Source organism: Astatotilapia calliptera, chromosome 1, assembly GCF_900246225.1.
Source record: "Astatotilapia calliptera chromosome 1, fAstCal1.2, whole genome shotgun sequence".
NCBI classification, from domain to species: domain Eukaryota; kingdom Metazoa; phylum Chordata; class Actinopteri; order Cichliformes; family Cichlidae; genus Astatotilapia; species Astatotilapia calliptera.
The window spans coordinates 26,553,376-26,572,098 of NC_039302.1; the positions used below are offsets into that span (position 1 = coordinate 26,553,376).

The 18,723-nt window shown below is 41.0% G+C and overlaps 1 protein-coding gene across 1 annotated transcript in view; it reads left to right on the top strand.

The window, feature by feature from the left end:
- LOC113024781 (transmembrane protein 266-like) overlaps positions 1 to 18,723 on the top strand; it is a 51,734-nt gene that overhangs the window by 30,395 nt on the left and 2,616 nt on the right. The window contains exons 4-9 of the mRNA XM_026172109.1: positions 6,639 to 6,793; positions 8,183 to 8,256; positions 9,401 to 9,457; positions 10,860 to 10,998; positions 13,987 to 14,102; positions 14,915 to 15,110. Coding sequence (XP_026027894.1) covers positions 6,639 to 6,793; positions 8,183 to 8,256; positions 9,401 to 9,457; positions 10,860 to 10,998; positions 13,987 to 14,102; positions 14,915 to 15,110 — 737 coding nt within the window. The remainder of the gene's footprint in view (positions 1 to 6,638; positions 6,794 to 8,182; positions 8,257 to 9,400; positions 9,458 to 10,859; positions 10,999 to 13,986; positions 14,103 to 14,914; positions 15,111 to 18,723) is intronic.

An 18,723-nucleotide genomic window follows, 5' to 3' on the forward strand; every position in this document is an offset into this window, starting at 1 on the left:
CGATACGAATATCGTTGCACCCCTAATATATATATATATATATAAAAAACACCCAGCACGCCCCTGCGGGCGGTTTATCCTTAAGCTCGGGTCCTCTACCAGAGGCCTGGGAGCTTGAGGGTCCTGCGCAGTATCTTAGCTGTTCCCAGGACTGCGCTCTTCTGGACAGAGATCTCCGATGTTGTTCCCGGGATCTGCTGGAGCCACTCGCCTAGCTTGGGAGTCACCGCACCTAGTGCTCCGATTACCACGGGGACCACCGTTACCTTCACCCTCCACATCCTCTCGAGCTCTTCTCTGAGCCCTTGGTATTTCTCCAGCTTCTCGTGTTCCTTCTTCCTGATATTGCTGTCATTCGGAACCGCTACATCGATCACTACGGCCGTCTTCTTCTTTTTGTCTACCACCACTATGTCCGGTTGGTTAGCCACCACCATTTTGTCCGTCTGTATCTGGAAGTCCCACAGGATCTTAGCTCGGTCATTCTCCACCACCCTTGGGGGCATCTCCCATTTTGACCTCGGGACTTCCAGGTTATACTCGGCACAGATGTTCCTGTACACTATGCCGGCCACTTGGTTATGGCGTTCCATGTATGCCTTGCCTGCTAGCATCTTGCACCCTGCTGTTATGTGCTGGATTGTCTCTGGGGCATCTTTACACAGCCTGCACCTGGGGTCTTGTCTGGTGTGATAGACCCCAGCCTCTATGGATCTTGTGCTCAGAGCTTGTTCTTGTGCTGCCATGATTAGTGCCTCTGTGCTGTCTTTCAGTCCAGCTTTGTCCAGCCACTGGTAGGATTTCTGGATATCAGCCACCTCCTCTATCTGCCGGTGGTACATACCGTGCAGGGGCCTGTCCTTCCATGATGGTTCCTCGTCTCCCTCCTCTTTCTTGGGTTTCTGCTGCCTGAGGTATTCACTGAGCACTCGGTCAGTTGGGGCCATCTTCCCAATGTATTCTTGGATGTTCGTTGTCTCATCCTGGACTGTGGTGCTGACACTCACCAGTCCCCGGCCCCCTTCCTTCCGCTTAGCGTACAGCCTCAGGGTGCTGGATTTGGGGTGAAACCCTCCATGCATGGTGAGGAGCTTTCTTGTCTTTATGTCAGACAATAAATAAATAAATAAATAAATAAATAAATAAATAAATAAATAATATATATATATATATATATATATATATATATATATATATATATATATAAAAAGGACCCCAAGAAGGGACCGGTCCCCTCCAACTACCGACCAATAACCTGCCTCAGTACTACATGGAAGCTCCTGTCAGGCATCATATCGGCTAAGATGAACAGGCACATGGGTCAATACATGAGCGGGACACAGAAAGGAATTGGCAAGAATACCAGAGGCGCAAAACACCAGCTACTGGTAGACAGAACAATCAGCCGAGACTGCAAGACCAGACTGACCAACCTGTGCACTGCCTGGATTGATTACAAGAAGGCCTATGACTCAATGCCCCACAGCTGGATACTGGAATGCCTAGAATTGTACAAGATCAATGGGACCCTAAGAGCCTTCATCAGGAACTCAATGGGGATGTGGCGTACAACACTAGAGGCCAACTCCAAGCCCATAGCACAAGTCACCATCAAGTGCGGGATCTACCAAGGAGATGCTCTGTCCCCACTGCTGTTCTGCATAGGCCTGAACCCCCTCAGTGAGATCATTAACAAGACTGGCTACGGATACCGACAACGGAACGGAGCAATTGTCAGCCACCTCCTGTACATGGATGACATCAAGCTGTATGCCAAGTGTGAACGAGACATCGATTCACTGATCCACACTACCAGGCTATACAGCAATGACATTGGAATGTCGTTCGGACTGGAGAAGTGTAGTCGGATGGTAACAAAGAGAGGGAAGGTAGTCAGAACTGAGGGGATTGAACTACCAGAAGGCAACATTGCAGACATAGAGGACAGTTACAAGTACTTGGGGATCCCGCAGGCGAATGGGAACCATGAAGAGGCCGCTAGAAAAGCTGCAACCACCAAGTACCTGCAGAGGGTCAGGCAAGTCCTGAGGAGTCAGCTGAATGGTAAGAACAAGATCCGGGCCATCAACACGTACGCCCTGCCCGTGATCAGGTACCCTGCTGGGGTAATAGGCTGGCCAAAGGAGGAGATAGAAGCCACTGACATAAAGACAAGAAAGCTCCTTACCATGCATGGAGGGTTTCACCCCAAGTCCAGCACCCTGAGGCTGTACGCTAAGCGGAAGGAAGGGGGCCGGGGACTGGTGAGTGTCAGCACCACAGTCCAGGATGAGACAACGAACATCCAAGAATACATTGGGAAGATGGCCCCAACTGACCGAGTGCTCAGTGAATACCTCAGGCAGCAGAAACCCAAGAAAGAGGAGGGAGACGAGGAACCATCATGGAAGGACAGGCCCCTGCACGGTATGTACCACCGGCAGATAGAGGAGGTGGCTGATATCCAGAAATCCTACCAGTGGCTGGACAAAGCTGGACTGAAAGACAGCACAGAGGCACTAATCATGGCAGCACAAGAACAAGCTCTGAGCACAAGATCCATAGAGGCTGGGGTCTATCACACCAGACAAGACCCCAGGTGCAGGCTGTGTAAAGATGCCCCAGAGACAATCCAGCACATAACAGCAGGGTGCAAGATGCTAGCAGGCAAGGCATACATGGAACGCCATAACCAAGTGGCCGGCATAGTGTACAGGAACATCTGTGCCGAGTATAACCTGGAAGTCCCGAGGTCAAAATGGGAGATGCCCCCAAGGGTGGTGGAGAATGACCGAGCTAAGATCCTGTGGGACTTCCAGATACAGACGGACAAAATGGTGGTGGCTAACCAACCGGACATAGTGGTGGTAGACAAACAGAAGAAGACGGCCGTAGTGATCGATGTAGCGGTTCCGAATGACAGCAATATCAGAAAGAAGGAACACGAGAAGCTGGAGAAATACCAAGGGCTCAGAGAAGAGCTCGAGAGGATGTGGAGGGTGAAGGTAACGGTGGTCCCCGTGGTAATCGGAGCACTAGGTGCGGTGACTCCCAAGCTAGGCGAGTGGCTCCAGCAGATCCCGGGAACAACATCGGAGATCTCTGTCCAGAAGAGCGCAGTCCTGGGAACAGCTAAGATACTGCGCAGGACCCTCAAGCTCCCAGGCCTCTGGTAGAGGACCCGAGCTTGAAGGATAAACCGCCCGCAGGGGCGTGCTGGGTGTTTTTTTTTTTATATATATATTTTCTTCATTTTTTAACAAATATAGTGATGAAAAGTAAGATCAACCTTCAAACTTTAAAAGAATAGTTGCTTTGCATTGTATACACCTAACATGAGCAGCAGTGCACAGGTTGCTAGAAGAAAAACTTGCATTGCATGGAAGAAACTAACACACAAGGATCAGTGTTTTGGAGATAATATTTGTTTGCTACAAGAGCAAGTTCTGTTTGTCTGTTTTGGTCTTAACTGCAAACAGACCAAGTAAAAAACAGTTCTGTCAACTCAGCTTTCTCTTTTAGCGTCTAGCTCAGTTTCATTATGTTACTTTAGGTTTAACACTTTTTGGGAAGCCTTTTTTGTTCTTATTGTAGTGTACTTAATTGCTATTACATTCACTTCTCTTGTATTCTATTCAGTTCAATTCTTATTTATACAGCGCCAAATGACAACAACCATCACCTCAAGGTGCTTTATACTGTAAGGTAGACCCTACAAAAATAATAATAATATAATAATAAGACTTCTGGAACAACTTACTTAGGACAGATGAGACCAAAGTGAAAATATTTCATATATATAAGGCACAGTGTCATGTTTGGCAAAAACCAAACACAGCATATCAGCTCATACACCTTATACTAGCTGTCAAGCACGGTGGTGCAGGGGTGGTAATGTGAAATTTGAGGCCATTTGTCCACCAGTTGAAGGTTGGCCAAAGTTAGGTCGTGTAACAGGACAATAATCCCAAACACAGCAGCAAAGCTACAACAGAATGGATATAGGTGTAATAGGGCCTTAAGAGAACTGTACATAAATGAATGTCCACCAGCCTCAATGAACTGAAGCAATGTTGTAAAGAAGAGCGAGCAGGAATTCCTCCATAACAATGTAAGAAATGTATAAATTCATGTAGAAAATGATTGCTAACTAACGGTGGTGCTACAGGATATTGAATAATGAAATGTACTTGGCTGTTCACATGTCTGCACAGAATTTTGTTAAAACTTTCTTTCTCTCGTAACTGCATATTTAGCCATGGTAAGTAACAAGGATCAAATCAGTTACACAGGATAAGTGAAATCAACTGTGGGTCCCTGATTGAGTTTGGTCAAGACTGCACAAAAATTTTCTTTAGATAATTTGCTCAGCGTGTCAGATTATGATGTATATTTATGCAAAATCTCCAAAAGCTTAATCAGTTTGTCAATTTCCTATTTTGCACATTGTGATTTGAGCTCTCTAACTCTGAGAAACTTTATGGCCTTGAAGGTGTTAACACTAACTCCAAAACAACTGAAAGCACATGTATTAAAAATATGCATCACAAATACATCAATATTTTCTTATCGCAGGATGCCCAGGTGTTCTGGAATATAGGCTGATACACATAATGGCATCATACCTGGCATCCACAGAGTCTCTGCAAGACTGGTGGTGCAGATTTTACACCATCTGGAGCTTGCACACTTGTGCCACCCCACCCAGTGCCAAGAAGATGATTGCTATCAGCATGATTATGCCTTTATTACATTAGCCGTGCATTGTTTACAGACTTGTGGCTCTACCCATGCCAGGCTGTAAGGAATACCTTTATGTGAGAAAGCAGTGGGGGGGTGGAGTGATCAGCTCGACAGCTGCTAAAAACATTTTCCTCATTGCTACGTAAACATGCCACTGCGGGAGGAAATTATAAAGAGGGGCCCTCTGAAAATGCTTTTGTTAGGATTTCCTTCTTAAGGGATATTCTTGATTTTACTGTGAATAATAATTTTGCAGGTTCTGTTTCAACACTTGCACTTGATCGGATAATCAAAAATACGTGTGAAGTGAGTATATAGTATACACTATATACTTGCCTCAAAGATTTCTGGTAGTAGATGATAAAAATGGACTTTTATGCTTCAAGTACTCCTAGAGTTCATTAATATCATCCCTTCCAACACAGCATTTAAAAGAAGTAATTTCAAGGATAGACAGAAATTCCTCCAACATTTTAAAACAGGGAACGTGGAGAGTTTAGATATGACTTCTGTGATGAATATAGCAAATTCATTTTGAAGCTATGGTGAAAATGGAGCCATTTTGCCACCGTTGCAGCTCATATTAGTGGCATGCCAAGGAATGAAGACATGATCAGAGGAGGGAAATGCTCTGCCAATGTCTGCCTCTTCTATGCCAGAGCATGGGGAGAAGGGAAAGGTGGTGGGCAGTGCCAACTTTCCATACCAGCTGGAGAGCCGGTGAAAGGCATTGTTTCTCTCAGCTCCTGTCAGCCCTTGTAGTAGCTGATCTGTATGACCATCCCACTATTTCAAAATAGAATTAGGCTATCTCGCCAGACACACTAGTGGCCTAAATGCTGATTTCTTACAGTGAAAATAAAGCTTAGTCTGAAATGTATTGAAATGTTAATCTGTCATTTTATCTTAAACATAAACCAGTCTGTCTGTTTTTAAATTATATGACAGACTATCATTTTCTATACAGTAACATTGATGTTTTATTTAAACCTGTATGCCGTAGCCAAAGAAATAGGCCACAGACACTGGGTTATTAAAATTAATTACATTTTTTTCCCTTCATTCCACACCACATTTAACTTATGTCCCAAGCTAAACATGTGAAATCATTCCTTCTTAGCAGCATCCTCTACAGTGACTCCCTTCATCCCCATATAAAAAAGAGGCCATCAGTATTCCACTCACACTGCTGATGGTCAGAACACTAGTTCACAGAGCTTCACTGTCTTTTTCTCTGTCAATGCTCCCTCTGAGTACACTTTTCTTTGGCCATCACTACCAAACTTTGGCCAGATTTAAACAGACATCACCTTTCATAAGTGTAAACTACCACCCTCTCTTGGCCATGTCGGGGAGTTCAGCTGTTCATATTCATATACCTACTGAAATATAATTACTGGGGTCATGCAATCAGTCACAGAGAGTTCTGCAGTCAGAAATGCAATTCTAAATGGTATATATAAACATGATATGTACACATATCAGTACTTTATTTTGTGCTATTTTTTTAACCTAAATTTTCATTTCTACCGTGTACATTAAACAGTTAAAGTAGATAAAAGGATAAATCTACACAGTCAAAAAGTCAGTGGTTTTGGATCCTGGTTTAGCTCAGTGCATTGAGCGGGTGCCCATGGGCCTGGGTTCGAGACCGACCTGTGGCCCTTTGCCTCTTGTCTTCCCCCTTTTCTCTCTGACCCCGCTTTCCTGTCATTTCTTCACTGAATCTAACAATAAAGTTGATAAAGACCCAAAAAAAAGGCAGTGGTTTTTATTAAGGGTTCGGTTGTGGTTTTACAAGCTTCTGACTCTGCTTTGGTATTTAAATTAAAATCGTAAATGCTGGTTGAAATTTACGTTGCATTAAAATATCCCCCCCTTCCTTGTCCCTTTAGGTCCAACTGGCTGAAGCCGTGCTGTGGGCATCGAGTGGCCCTGTGGCAGGTCTGTCTGCTCAGTGCTGGCTTCAATTGCATCCTGGTGGCCTGCGTTATCCTGGTGGTGCTTTTCCTGTCTTTGGAGCTGCTCATAGACACCAAACTCTTACAATGTAAACAGTGTGCTTTTATTTGTCCCGTTTTAGCCGGTACTATTATGTAAGGAAAAATCTGCTGAGCATGCATATTCTTATCCATTAATACACAGTGTGACGTTCATAAAACACTTGGGAGGCATATAGTAGCAGCTCCACTGGAGCAGTGGGGAGTTAAACAGTTTAGTGTCCTCGAGAATTAAACACTGATGCTGTGTCTGCACTGTGCCCTACCTTCTGCTAGGATCACATTAAGGAAATATAGTTTCAGAAATATATAAGGTGTGCCATTATTTTTTTTCATTATTGTTTACACTGGACTTTCTCTATACATCAACCTGGGCAGTCATCGCTGCTTTGCAGCCTAAATGTCTTTAAAGGGAACCCTTTTAAGGTCAAGCAGAAGTATAAGTAATGTAAATAATGCATTTAAAGAAGCTGAAACTATCTTCACTTTACTGAGCTTCAAAAGAAAAGGGCTTCTTCCATATTACTATAAACAGCTATGATATTATAATAGGAGTTATTTTTCTACAGAATAAGTACCTGTACCAGATACTTGATATTTTTACTTATATTGAACTTTCGCTTGTTGTATCTGTGCTTTTGATCAAATAAAGCCTCTCAATATATCTTCCAATAATGCCATTATGAAAATACATGCTGCTGTTTACAAAGACCTAATTTTCCATTAAAATAAATGCATATGACTTAGATTGTGTTTACAGTCATGGTCACATATTGTAGAGTTTACAGTTACACAATACGTGCAACTCCGAAATCTGGCTCTTATACTATTTCACCTCAGTATGTATAGTAATTTATTTAAAAAAAACAAACAAAAACAACAAAAATAACCCCTGTAAAGATCCATTACATTTATTGTAGGTGCCATTGAAACTATTAGTAATTTTCTGTTGAACTTCTTGTGATAATGTCCACATTTAACTGTATTTTGTGCGCATTTTTGCTGTTTGTGTAGTCCTACTACACAAACAACTTGTGGAGCTGGACAATAAATGGTTATGATGGAGAGTGATGGATAGAGGTGATAATGAACCAAGATTCTTGTCAGTGGCAGCAGGCAGCCATCCTCATCGATTACTGGCCAGCGTCCAGCTCTGTTGATACTCGAGTCTCGCTGTGGGGACTGCAGGACTCTAGTCACTTTAGATCTATTGTAATCTAGTTCTCAAGTCCACTACCTGCCCCACAAGAGAAATAGCAGATGGGCAATAACATGGGATTGGGCAAGAGAGTGCAGAAACATATTAGTAGTATAGGAAGTGGGTATGCTGGTAGCACAGTGAGTTAATGGATGGACATGATTACACCAATTAGTTTTCTTACACTGTGCACCTTAAGGACAGTGCAAATAAACATTTATTCTGTTTCCTCTCTAAATAGTTTCCAATGCGTTCCAATTTGCCAGCATTATCCACTGGATCAGCCTTATCATTCTGTCACTCTTCTTCTCAGAGGTAAGATCTGTATATTATTCTCAATTACGTCACATTTTGGTTCCATCATTAACATAATCTCTTTTACTTTCCGAAATCTTTGCTCTTGGGCCAACGTAATAATCACAGAACGTTTAAATTGCAAAGATTCACTAAGATCTCACTTTTCTTGTTCATTTGCAATTAAATTAAACCAGCTAAACTATGTAACACCTCCATATCTGCAAACCAGGTTCAAACCTAAGGGAACTAGAGTAGGTAGTTGCTACCATTTATATTCCAATATTGTCTAGTCTTGATTAAGCTATAGCTTAAAAATGCTACCTGGAAGCAGAATCAGAATTAAATTTAAGCCATTGTTTGATAAAGTAATGTCTTTTCATTACTTTGTGATTATGAAAATAACATGAAGAGGAGAATATGGCCTAGAGGCCTCCACTCCAGTGCAAACCAATTACCCTGACAGCCTCAGCCCCAATGCCCTAACCCAAACTTTAATTACCGGTGAGCCAGCATGAGCAATAATTAAAGCTGAGCTTACAGAGCAGTGGGGATGGGGTTACAGTGATGTGATCCATGCACACAGGGCACCCACTGGCATCACAGAAGAAGAGGTGCACCAGCCAGTCCCCCTGCACCAATCAGAAAACACAATTCTTACATGTGGGCGGAGCAGCTGCTCGTCTCACCTGATACCAGCATTATTGTCTAACATGTGCTCCAGATGATGGATTAGCAGGACCACCTCTAGCTAATTAGAGTGTAAATCAATGTCCCTGCTTAACAGTGTACTGCAGCTAGCCACATTTTCCAGAGCATAAGTAGAATTTGATATGTGTGTATGTGTTTTCGCAAATTTCATGCCATATTTCCATCAACAGAAATAATTATGCAATAACAGATTTACCACAGAGTATTATCAGTGGAAGGTATCATGTAGAAGTGCAGTAACTAAATACCTCCACTGAGATATTTAATGTAAATGTAATTTATATATTTATTTTTGGATACTTTTCTATTAAGAAGAAAATACTTTCTTTCCCATATATTAGAAAATTAGCAATTTTTGGATGTAAACATGACTTAAAGGAGTCTTTCACATCTATCAGCTTGCTGCCTCAATTATTCATTTCAAAATATCCCTTTATCTCTCTGTGTGCCTCAGACTGTCTTCAGAATTGTTGTTCTTGGGATCTGGGACTACATAGAAAACAAAGTTGAGGTTAGTACTGCTATACCGACAAATCTTCATGTCAGATTTTAGTATATTATGTTTAATTCAGTTTAATCTGAATATTTATTTTTAACGTTTTCTATTTTTATTATTTTTAATTTAGCCTCCGGTTCTTGCATGGTATGACCATACTGACCTTTCCCACTTAAACACTCTTATTGACCTTCTTGATGAAGGTTGATGGAAAGATTGTATAAATAATAACATCAAGGTAAACATGACATTTCTACATGCTAAAAACTCACTAGCTGGAGGTTAACAGAAACACTGGAAACATTTGAAAATAGCTGGTTGTGCCCAAGGTAAGAAAACTATACCAACCATACAAAAATAAATGAGATATAAAAAGGTTGTTAGCAGCACTGACTCATGCTTATGTGACAACTTTTGAACCTTTTGACAGGGCCACAGCCTGCTATCTGTTTTCACCAGTAGTGCTAAGCTGTGTCAGCCAGTTTCTGGTAGACAGATGAGAAGTATGATCAGAACGTTAAATTAAATACATTAAAAACGAAAAATTGATAGCGTGTGGTTATTCTCTTTAATGCAATCTTCTTGTGGAGCAATGCGTCATTTGCGACAGATCAAAATATAGCATCCTTTGCTATTACTAATCTCTCACTGGATGCCCTATTCCAGTTATTTGCTGTCGTGTGTTTGCAGCTGCTGGTATTCCTGCATTAAAATCGATAACCTTTAACTCAATTTAAATTTTTGGGAAAAAAAGGAGTCACAGGGAATTGGTTTTAGTGAATAAAGTGGGTGATATACAATGATTATGTTGGTGTGTCCCAAAAAATTGGGTGCCCTTTATTGCAATCTTACTGAACTTAATGCTGGCAGTATGACACTGGAGGAGTTGTTCATGGGGCACAATTCCATTAATTTTGAAGAAAATGAAGTGCACATTTCTGGCTGTTCTGGGACTTTTTTCATTGAAATCTGCAGCTTCCACATTACACTGAAGGTAGTTTGTTGGAGCCACAGTTTCCTTTCTGTTTGTTTGTTGAGGTCCATGGTGAAAATGCAAGTGCACTGAAAGTAGTTAGAAGTGACTTACGGGGAGCGATCTAAAAGTAGTCGAGAGTCGTAAGAGGTCGCTTTAAGGCATGGTATTTTTATTTTTGTTTGTGATCGCATCTGTTCATGTCAACTGAACCTCAGATAGAATTCAATTAGGTAAATAAGGACTTTACCAAAATGTTAAAATATTCCTCTGAAGCAAAAAACTACATACATCCATGAATAAAATCCACATATAAATATTATATTTGAGTCTCGCTAAATCAAGACCATAGAACTGGGGTCAGGGGTTGAGGGTTAACGGAATGGAGTTATGGCTCGTACGCTGAACTTGTTTTAATTCTGTATTTACTTTTGTCCCAAAAAGGTGTTTGATGGTGCAGTTATTGTGCTGTCCCTGGCCCCAATGGTGGCATCCACAGTGGCCAATGGGCCCAGCAGCCCCTGGGACGCCATCAGCCTCATCATCACACTACGCATTTGGAGGGTCAAGAGGATCATTGATGGTAAGGCAGACAAAAACTCTTTTTCCATCAAAATCCAGACTCAATTTCCAGAAATTTGAAAGTGACACATAAAATTCACACAACATGCCAGTGGTCTTCTTCTTTTTTTTTTTCAAAGGGGTCACACAGATGCAGCTAAGTGACCCCATTCTTTCCATGATTATACAAATTATTTGTGATTCAGAACAATACAGCTATTGATCATTCCTCAGAGTAAATTGCTTCCACTCTGCTACTCTAACTTGTATTGATTGCAAGCGTCTAGCTAAGTAGATTCACAGAAGCCATAATGAATATAGTGGTTGTTCTCTCCTATGCTAATATAGACTGGTTCGATATCCGCTCAGAGGTCACCCTCATGACGGATCTCTGAATGCATACAGGATGAGGTGCATGCAGAGCACATAGGAATTCAGTGTACAGTTTGTCCACGTCCAGTATTTTAATGTAAATATGTGTCTGTTGTTTTCTACAAAGCTTTAATACAGAGTTTAGGGAAACACACACCCACACATTCTATTTCTTTCTTTTTTTGTTAACATTAACGTGCAGCTGCTCACGTGATTTCTAGGGAGGGAACATGTGATTTTCCTGGCGCACCTCAAACTACTAGGGAAAAAAAGTGAACACAACCCAAAAAATATAAAGTTAAAGGACTGGCTCAGTTATCACATGACAGTCATCAAATCTTTGGAAAAAAGAGTTTGAAATATAAAGTGGCAAAGTTTGTGCAAGAGTGAATTTCACCACAATTTGTCATGATCATCAGGTAATGTTAATCTCTCAAACTTTGAAATTAGTTCTCTAGAAACAAAACAACCAAAAAACAGAAAAAAATCTCCATCATTATCAGTTTGACTCACCAGCGCTTGAACACTGCTTAACAATGAACCAGGAAGGTTAAGTTGCTATTTTTTCATGCTGAATGTAAGCTAGAGGTTGGTCTAAATCACTGAATATGAATTATCTATACTTTATTATAAATGCCTAATAAGATGTTTTTGATTTTCTGCATTGACCTCTGATACCAAAATTTGTAGTACAGATAAACGTCTGTAAAATACAAATCCAACAAGCTATTATGCAACACCTTGAGCAAAGCATATGTATATAGTGTGTACACAATATATAATGAAATGTAATTAAAAAAAAGAAATGTAACTTTTGGGTGTAGCAGATTGGAGAGAGAGTTGATTTTATGGCTTCAATACACAAGGGATCTGTGAAACATGTGAGTGGAGAAAGTGCAGCAAGGAATCTGTGAGGATTGTGGATGTTTTCATGCACTGATTGTGTTAAAATGCACTTATTCTACATCATGTAACCTGACATACAGTCTAGAAAAGTCTAGAAAATGTGTTTATTTTTCATGCATTCACCAATTCCATGCAAGGCACTGGCCTGCCTTTAGGTTCAGTGCCTGGGACACTGGGACAGAGGCCAGGGCAATCAAACCACCACCAACACTGGACTCTGAGAAGTTGTTGGATTAATTGTGGTGTGAATTACACTGTTGTGCAAGTGCTGGCAGAAACTGTCACCGCAGCTGTGGCACACACATGCACGCACAGACACTATAATCACATAACCAACCCTGCTAAACTTGTAAATGCACAGTGCCACACAAATGTATTGCATTGTGTAGCTAAATAATTGAAGCTCTGATTGAGCTTTTCATGCTGGTTTGATTTCTGACTGAACTGACCCCATCTAATGTCTTCTCCTGTTTGATGTGTGTGCGCGTGCGCAACATTACTATAAATAGATACAAGGAGCATGTGGCGATGGCTGTGTGCTTTGCTCAGCTACTCTCTGTAGCAAAAGGCCTAGTTTCATTGTCATCTCAGCATGTTCAGAAAAATCCTAGTGTGTCCTTGTGACTAGGACCCATAGAATTAATGATTATATTTGACAAGTTTATGCCACTCATTGCAGGATACGCAGCATTAGCATGTGTGATATCATGTGGCAGACTTACAAATGTGACAAAAAAAGGTGTAAAAGACTGATTGTCTTCCAACTGTGTTGACAGCAGCAGTCCACAATTATTCTCACCATTCTTTTTTTAGGTTCCTTCATGTCCTACTCCACAAAGTGTGTCATGTATAAATAAAATACAAATTATAGGAAGAGCTGTTACTGACTGACAGAAAAGCAAGAGTTATTAAAGGTCAAATAAAGTATTCTAGCAACACTCCAGCAATAAACTCTTATTAGATGAAGATGAAGTAGAAGGTGATCGTCTGCTGGCCATGCAAAAGTACACATTCAGAAAATTCTATCAGAAAAACATTGAAACATACCACACATGCCACAATAGCAGCATTTATTTAAAGAATCTTAAAGCTTCACATTTCTGTTTTTATCACATTAAGTGATGCAAACAGACTGAGTATTCATGTCTGTGACATTTTTACAATATATGTGCGCTTGATTCATTTTCTAATTACTGCTCACTGTTCTGCTCAGGATAAGTTGGAGAAGGGTAGATTGATGCAAGACATTAACCACAAGTGTCTGAATGTCAGGCCAAAATACCTGTGTTTTTTGGTGTTCTTTGAAGACCCTCGCATCTAAAGTGGTTTCCAGGACCACAATGGAGTTGTGTCTTCACTTTAAGGTGCTGTTTTTGTAAAGGTCCAGTGACATGTTTGCACTGAATATAGGCTGAGAATGTACTTACACTTTATGACTCATTAAGTCAGATCAAAATCTTTTGCATCTAGTTTCATTCTTTAGTATTCAGTATAGTGTTACTAATTGCATTAATAAAGGTTGTGTGTGTGATGACAGAGTTCTTAGGAACAAATGACACAGGGTCAAGAAATATCTCTGCCCTCTGACCTTGATGTGCTTGATGTAAATTGCCTTAACTAACTGAACCAGCTCTGTTACCTGTGACACTTTTGTTAGTAAGTCTTAATGCCTCTTTATACATTACAAATATTTTCAGCCCATTCTCGTTCTCACCCTTCTCTCCAATTTTAGCGTATGTGTTACAAGTCAAAGTTGAAATGGAACTGGAGATCCAGCAGTGTGAGAAGACCAAGGCTGTGAGAGAGGAGCAGCTGGAGCGTCTCACTCAGATTTGTCAGGAGCAGGCTGTGAGTACCAACACATCTGAGATTTACTTTGCATTACTTACTTTTAATTGATGTGGAAAGGTTTTCTAATGGCGACTTTACAGTACAAAACTTTGATGGTCTCATTTTCTGTAGTAGTGCCTGTGTAAAACTCGAAGGACATTAACTGACAAGAATAGAGCTTTAAAAGCACCTTGGATGCAGGCACAATAATTTGTGTTGGCTAATAGCGCATGTAGTCATACTGCATTGTATTGCAATGAAGAACATTTATTTTAACTTTAGACGCCATGGATCTAGCTGTCCTTATTAAACTCTTTACTGCACTAAAGGACTGATTAAGGATACACGTTGTTCTTGGTCACATAAGCGACTGTAAGTTGATCTCTCACCAGAAGAGGGCAGCAAAACATCACAAACATGTTTCCTGCTTACCTGATTCGGATCAGCGGAAGAAAATGGAAACACACTCTGACACTCCCACAATTATGATGAAGACAGTTACCAAATTCTGGTTCTTTAAAAAAAAAGGAGACAGTATTTCACAGTATCTGTATAAAAAATGTTTGCTTGTTTCTACTTTTGTGTATTCCAGAAACATGCTTTCTTTTCCTGTTTTTTCTCTTATTCCTGCACCACCTCATCCTTCCCTGTCCTCTCTCTTCCCTTTCTTCTATTTTGTTTTTGTCTCGTTTTGCTGTTCTCCAAATTTTTTATCGGGCTTCAATTTTCACGTTCCTGCACTTTCTCAAACTACTTGCTCACCCTTTTCTACAACCCCCTGTGACTTTCCATATTTATTTGTGTTTTTCCTCTTCATATTTATTCTTAAGTTTGAGATCAGGCAACTGAGGGCACATCTGGCCCAGCAGGACCTGGACCTTGCAGCAGAGCGTGAAGCAGCCATGCAGATCCACCATGTTTGGGACAAACAGGGCAGGAATTTTCAGGTTGTGGAAGGTTTGCCTCCTGGGGAGTCTGACGATGAGGGTGGTCAGAGAAACCCCAGGGAGCCACATGTCACTTCAGGTATAGTATAGCTTTTAAAACTGAGCTTATATCAACTGAAGGGTGTTTGAATTGGTTATAAAAGATAAATTAAAAAACTGAAAATGACTGAATCAAAGACTAAAATCTGTAACTTCAAAAAATAGCACAGTGGTTAGCACTGTTGCTTCATAGCAAAAAGATCTGAAATCACAGGCTGGCTGGTGAATTTTTGTGTGGACCTTGTTCTCCCCGTGCCAGCATGGCTCTGGCTTCTTCCCACAGTCCAAAGATATGTATATTAGGATAATTGGGACTTCTAAATTGGCTTTAGGTATGAATGCTAGTGTCAATGGTTGTGTCTTTATCTGCCCTGCAACAGACTGGTGAACATTCCATGCTGTGTAGTCAAATGTTTGTGCATGCTGGAGGTATTTTCCCTCTTTGTTTTGATCAGTTTTGAGGGTCATTACTCGAAAAAAGTAAAATAAAGTAAAATAAAGTAAAAAAATTGTTATGCATATTATAAAGAACACTCCTCTTAAAGTTGTGCAGTATGTTACTTAATTACACCCAAGAGAAAGACTTACGTTAACGTTACTTTCATCTTATTCTGTAAAATGACCTGAAACTCATTGTCTTATAATTATCAATTAACAATATAAACCTTTAGCACTCACCAAGCTTTAAAATCACTCTGGGTTCTTGGCTAGCTTAGAGTTAGCACGCTGCGCTTGTGAAGATCTGAAGTTGTGTTAACAGTATGATGCAGTTGTTTTTGTCCTGGAGCAGTCTCCACTTTACCATCATTCTCTCATACTTTTGTGCAATAAAATTAAAAGTAATGTCCATTCCATGCTGTAGACTGCTCCAATATTTTTCATCTCTGACTACGAACTGAAATCAGCTGATCGTTGCGAGAATGCAAGAACCGATAAGTGGGATCAATAGGCAGGCAGACTAACGATTCCAAGGAATTGGACTGCTGGGAACCAGTTCTCTACAAAAACCAGTTCTTGATTCTCATCCATGCTTAGACTCTGAACTGGACATGCATGGATGGATGAATGGATTGATTGGTTATATACCCTACCAGGTGCAAATTTTGTTTGAGGAAACAGTGTAACAAACCAGAAGAGAGGTGCAACATAAAGTATGTACATAATTATGTGGAACAAAAAGTCTGTTACACGGTAGCATCAGGTGAACTGAATGCCAGAGCAGTGTACACTTAATCTGGAGCAGTACCCCTGGAGCATCTTTGAGGCCAAGCTCTTAGCCCTTCCATGCTCACATGCAATACCCATCTGACCGCAGGCGCTCTGGGATCAATGCGGGGGCAAAAAAGCTTTTAGCATCTGGTGAATCCTGGAGAAAACAAGTATGTTCACTGACACTACGTCAGGTTGCATGGCTTCTGTCATGCCCCAACTATCTCTCTTACTGCCCCCCTCATGGCAAGGCCAGCGGAGCAATCCCAAACTGACTGGGCTGTTTCAGGTACAGAGTGTTCTGTGCATTGGGCCTTGTTAGTAGGGAGTCGGCTCCTGTCAACATCTGTTCCCCTTCACCTGCAAACCACAATAGGGCACCAAGAGGCTCCATGGTGGCCACAATATTACCCCGAGGGCATAGTGGGAAATCTGGCACACAGAAACAAGTGGGGCTTTTTACAGAAACATGGTCACTGGGATGAGCACTTAGACCACAAAGCTCAAGTCAAGTCAGGTGAACTCAATTCAAGCTTATTTGTTTTACACACAATGTTTCAGCTGGCTTCTCACCCTCCACATGGAGAGCCATTAAACCTCCAAGCGCTCATAAAAGGCAAGAATAAGCTATATATCAGGAGTGTGATGATTTTGACACCTACATGTACTCTGAATGCTGCAATAGTACAGAAACAGTAAAACAAAAGGTGGATCAACATTCTTGATTGTAGTGAGCATTTTTAAAAAACCCTACTGTGACTATTAAAAGAAATGCTTAAGTTAGATATTACACTAAAAGAGTACAGGTCTTTCTATTTCAAACCCAATTTTGTTACCTAATCTTAACCAAACCGAGACTGAAAGACAAACATTCAAAGAATAAGTCTAATGCAGTTTCATTCACTACATGTCCTTCCTTATAAAGACCTGCCTTAATTTCAGGATGAAATGCATGAAGGCATATTTTTTCCTATCATAGGATAGGTGGGCATCTTGTGGTCGAGTTGAGTATTGCAAAAAAAAACTGAAAATGGGTGGAAATGGGAACAAAATGACACACATGCTGGAAAAACCTTTACTCAACTCTTCTTAAGTCAAGAACTTATAACGTTACAATTCAGTTTTTGCCTCCCAGGGTTACCATAAGGTTACAATAAGAGGCTGGCGAGCATTACAAACAAATTGATATCAGTGATGACATTAGATAAAAACTCATGGGATCACCATATAGTATTGTACATTGTATAGAGAGACCACTAATGTCTCTAAAGAATTTTGAGCACAAAAAATGCACAAAATATCAGATATTCTGTTGTTGAGTCCAGATGACAGACGGACACTTTTAAATTCTTCTTGTACTTCTTTCGGGTGTTCTGCTTTGGGGTCACTGGAGCAGCTCATCTGCTTCCATCTCAGTCTTTCCCTAGCATCCTCTTCTGTCACACCAACCCTCTGGATGTTCTCCGTCACTGCATCCTTGAATCTTCTCAGTGGTCTTCGACTGATCTTCGCCGTCCTTTGTCTGTTATATACACTTTATTTAGCCTTACCTCTCTGACTTTGTCTTTAATGCAATCAACCTAAGCTGTCCCTCTAATGACACTTTTAGTTAGCGTGGCTAAAAGGTCTCTATAGACAGGTGTTGGACACTAACTCTTCAGAAACATTGTGTTATAAAATCAAAAGTCATATGTTCCAAATCTAAAGTTATCTTTAATTTTTATATGTCACCATTAGTTTCCATAATTGTTCTGTTTCCCAGGATCTGTCCCAACTATTTCACCTGTGGTTTATTGCTTGGTGTGCTAAAATAATTTTATAGTTGTAGTTTGAACTAAAAGAACCTCGGCATGTCACCTCTCCTTTTCCACAGAGATGACGACTTGGTAACTTGACTGTCACAGAAAGAAGAGGAGAGTCTTTATGTATGCTGGACTGCGCATTCTTTTTTCTTAAGACTCATGTGTTATTAATTGTGGAGTGATTGTCTCAGCCTTGTTTTAGTGAGTGCAATGCTTCCTCTCCAGGGGTGGCTCAGGGATTAATATTTTAGACTGAAAAATAAATGAAATTACCCATCAGAGTCTGCAGCATGTCCCGCGGGACAGGGGCTAGCACTCAGGGTACTCTGGGTTCGCACTCAGCCAGCGGACAGTGAGCTTAAGACCAATCAAGCGAACAGAAGAGCACAGCAGATCACAGTTATTCACCATGCACACTGAGGCAGGCTAGACTGGAGGGCTCAGAGCCTGAACAAAGAGCTCCTAGACTCTCTCACTCTCCCCCATTTCTCTAATCCCTGAAACCAACCCCACCCTGTCTCTGTCCCAGTTTATTCCTAGTACACTAAGGTTTGGCTAATGCACAAATGTAGCAGTGCGTGATCCAGGCCACTTGTCTATAAAGCACCTGTGGCCTGGGGCAGAAGTCATCTCTGTCAATAT